The sequence below is a fragment of the Macadamia integrifolia genome, chromosome 6 (assembly GCF_013358625.1).
Source record: "Macadamia integrifolia cultivar HAES 741 chromosome 6, SCU_Mint_v3, whole genome shotgun sequence".
Taxonomy (NCBI): Eukaryota; Viridiplantae; Streptophyta; class Magnoliopsida; order Proteales; family Proteaceae; genus Macadamia; species Macadamia integrifolia.
This window is the reverse complement of record NC_056562.1, coordinates 37,249,000-37,250,348: the sequence shown is the minus strand read 5'-3', so window position 1 is coordinate 37,250,348 and position 1,349 is coordinate 37,249,000. Positions and strand designations below refer to the sequence as shown.

Genomic DNA, 1,349 nt, shown 5'->3' with positions numbered 1-1,349 from the left:
ACTGCAGTTACTTGCTTCCTGACCATGTAGGCCCATGTACCTTCCGGATAAATTTTTCTGCGCATACGGATTTGAATGTGAAATTTCAGAGTCACCGCAGTAGGTTAGTCTGAAGTCATTCTTTTAGTCATGGACACTGTGAAGTCTTCTTAATACCTTGATGATTTAGAGCTTACAGGCACCGTACCGTATTAATTTTTGCCATATCTCTTTCTTTATTTGTTTCTAATGATGCATTTATTTTTCGAGAGGTTCTTTCATTTTATTTTTATGCTTAAGTAGTTATTTCAGTTCTTGTTTGAAAAGTTTATTAGTTTCTATTGCAATGTTCTACCTCTCCTTAAACTTCTTTAGTATGAAATTCAAAATTATATTCTTTATTTTGCTCAGGGACTACACTAATCCGTACCTTCCAGTTGCTCCATCTGCCATAGATAGCAGTGGTCAGGTAAGTCGGTGGTAAAAGGAGATTCATGGATTCATATTCATTTTATAAGGTATCTATGGTTCCCCTTGAGATTATAGGATGATCCACATGCTGTATAGTAGTTGTGTACATTCGGGGGATCCAGAACGTAACTTCTACTGCTTCCCACGTAAAGAGATCTCCCACCAAGTAAATAAGTCCAATCACATGATGGGAACCATCATAGTCTACGATTGGCTGGTCACAATCATTCAAGCATTTCTATTTAGGAACTTTCTTCTGTGTTGGATACACCAACTTTCTTTTGTAGGCCGTTGACTATTATTCTGAATTTGTAAAACATTTGATTTTCCTTTCATTTTGTTGAATCAAATGTGCCGCTATCCCTGTCCTGTCAGCATGCTCCTTAATGGCTGTCCATATATGCTTCGAAAATGCAGTTTATTGTGGGCCTCAATGGGAAAAAACAAGAACCTGAGAGTAATGTTCTTCTTGCAACTATTGAAAAGATGCAGTGTGCAGTGAACGTCGATATTTTATACATGGTATTCGCAATTACTACTTGTAGTTCTATATTCCATATTAATGTGTGCAAAATAGAACACTTATTCGTTCTCGACAGGTGTTTTCTGCATGTGGACCTGTTCAAAAGATTGCCATGTTTGAGAAGAATGCAGGATGTCAGGCCTTGATTCAGTACCCAGGTAACCTTCAAACATTAAAGACATAATTCTCCTATATGATATTCTACTTCTTTCAGGATCTCTCCTGACTAACAAGCCCTAAATGTTTCACCAAACAACCTGTATGATGCTGATACGTTTGTTTTTGGATAAGAGGATGTTGCTGACTTTACCTCTGTGGCTCTGCACTTGTCTTCATAAAAGTTAACTGCTTTTTTCTGGTTTACTTTTTTTTTTTT

The 1,349-nt window shown here is 37.0% G+C and overlaps 1 protein-coding gene across 1 annotated transcript in view; it reads left to right on the top strand.

Moving 5' to 3' along the window:
- Positions 1-1,349, top strand: part of LOC122082267 (polypyrimidine tract-binding protein homolog 2-like) — a 9,045-nt gene that overhangs the window by 5,274 nt on the left and 2,422 nt on the right. The window contains exons 3-6 of the mRNA XM_042649730.1: positions 8-103; positions 391-448; positions 868-972; positions 1,050-1,131. Of these exons, the coding sequence (XP_042505664.1) occupies positions 8-103; positions 391-448; positions 868-972; positions 1,050-1,131 (341 nt within the window). The remainder of the gene's footprint in view (positions 1-7; positions 104-390; positions 449-867; positions 973-1,049; positions 1,132-1,349) is intronic.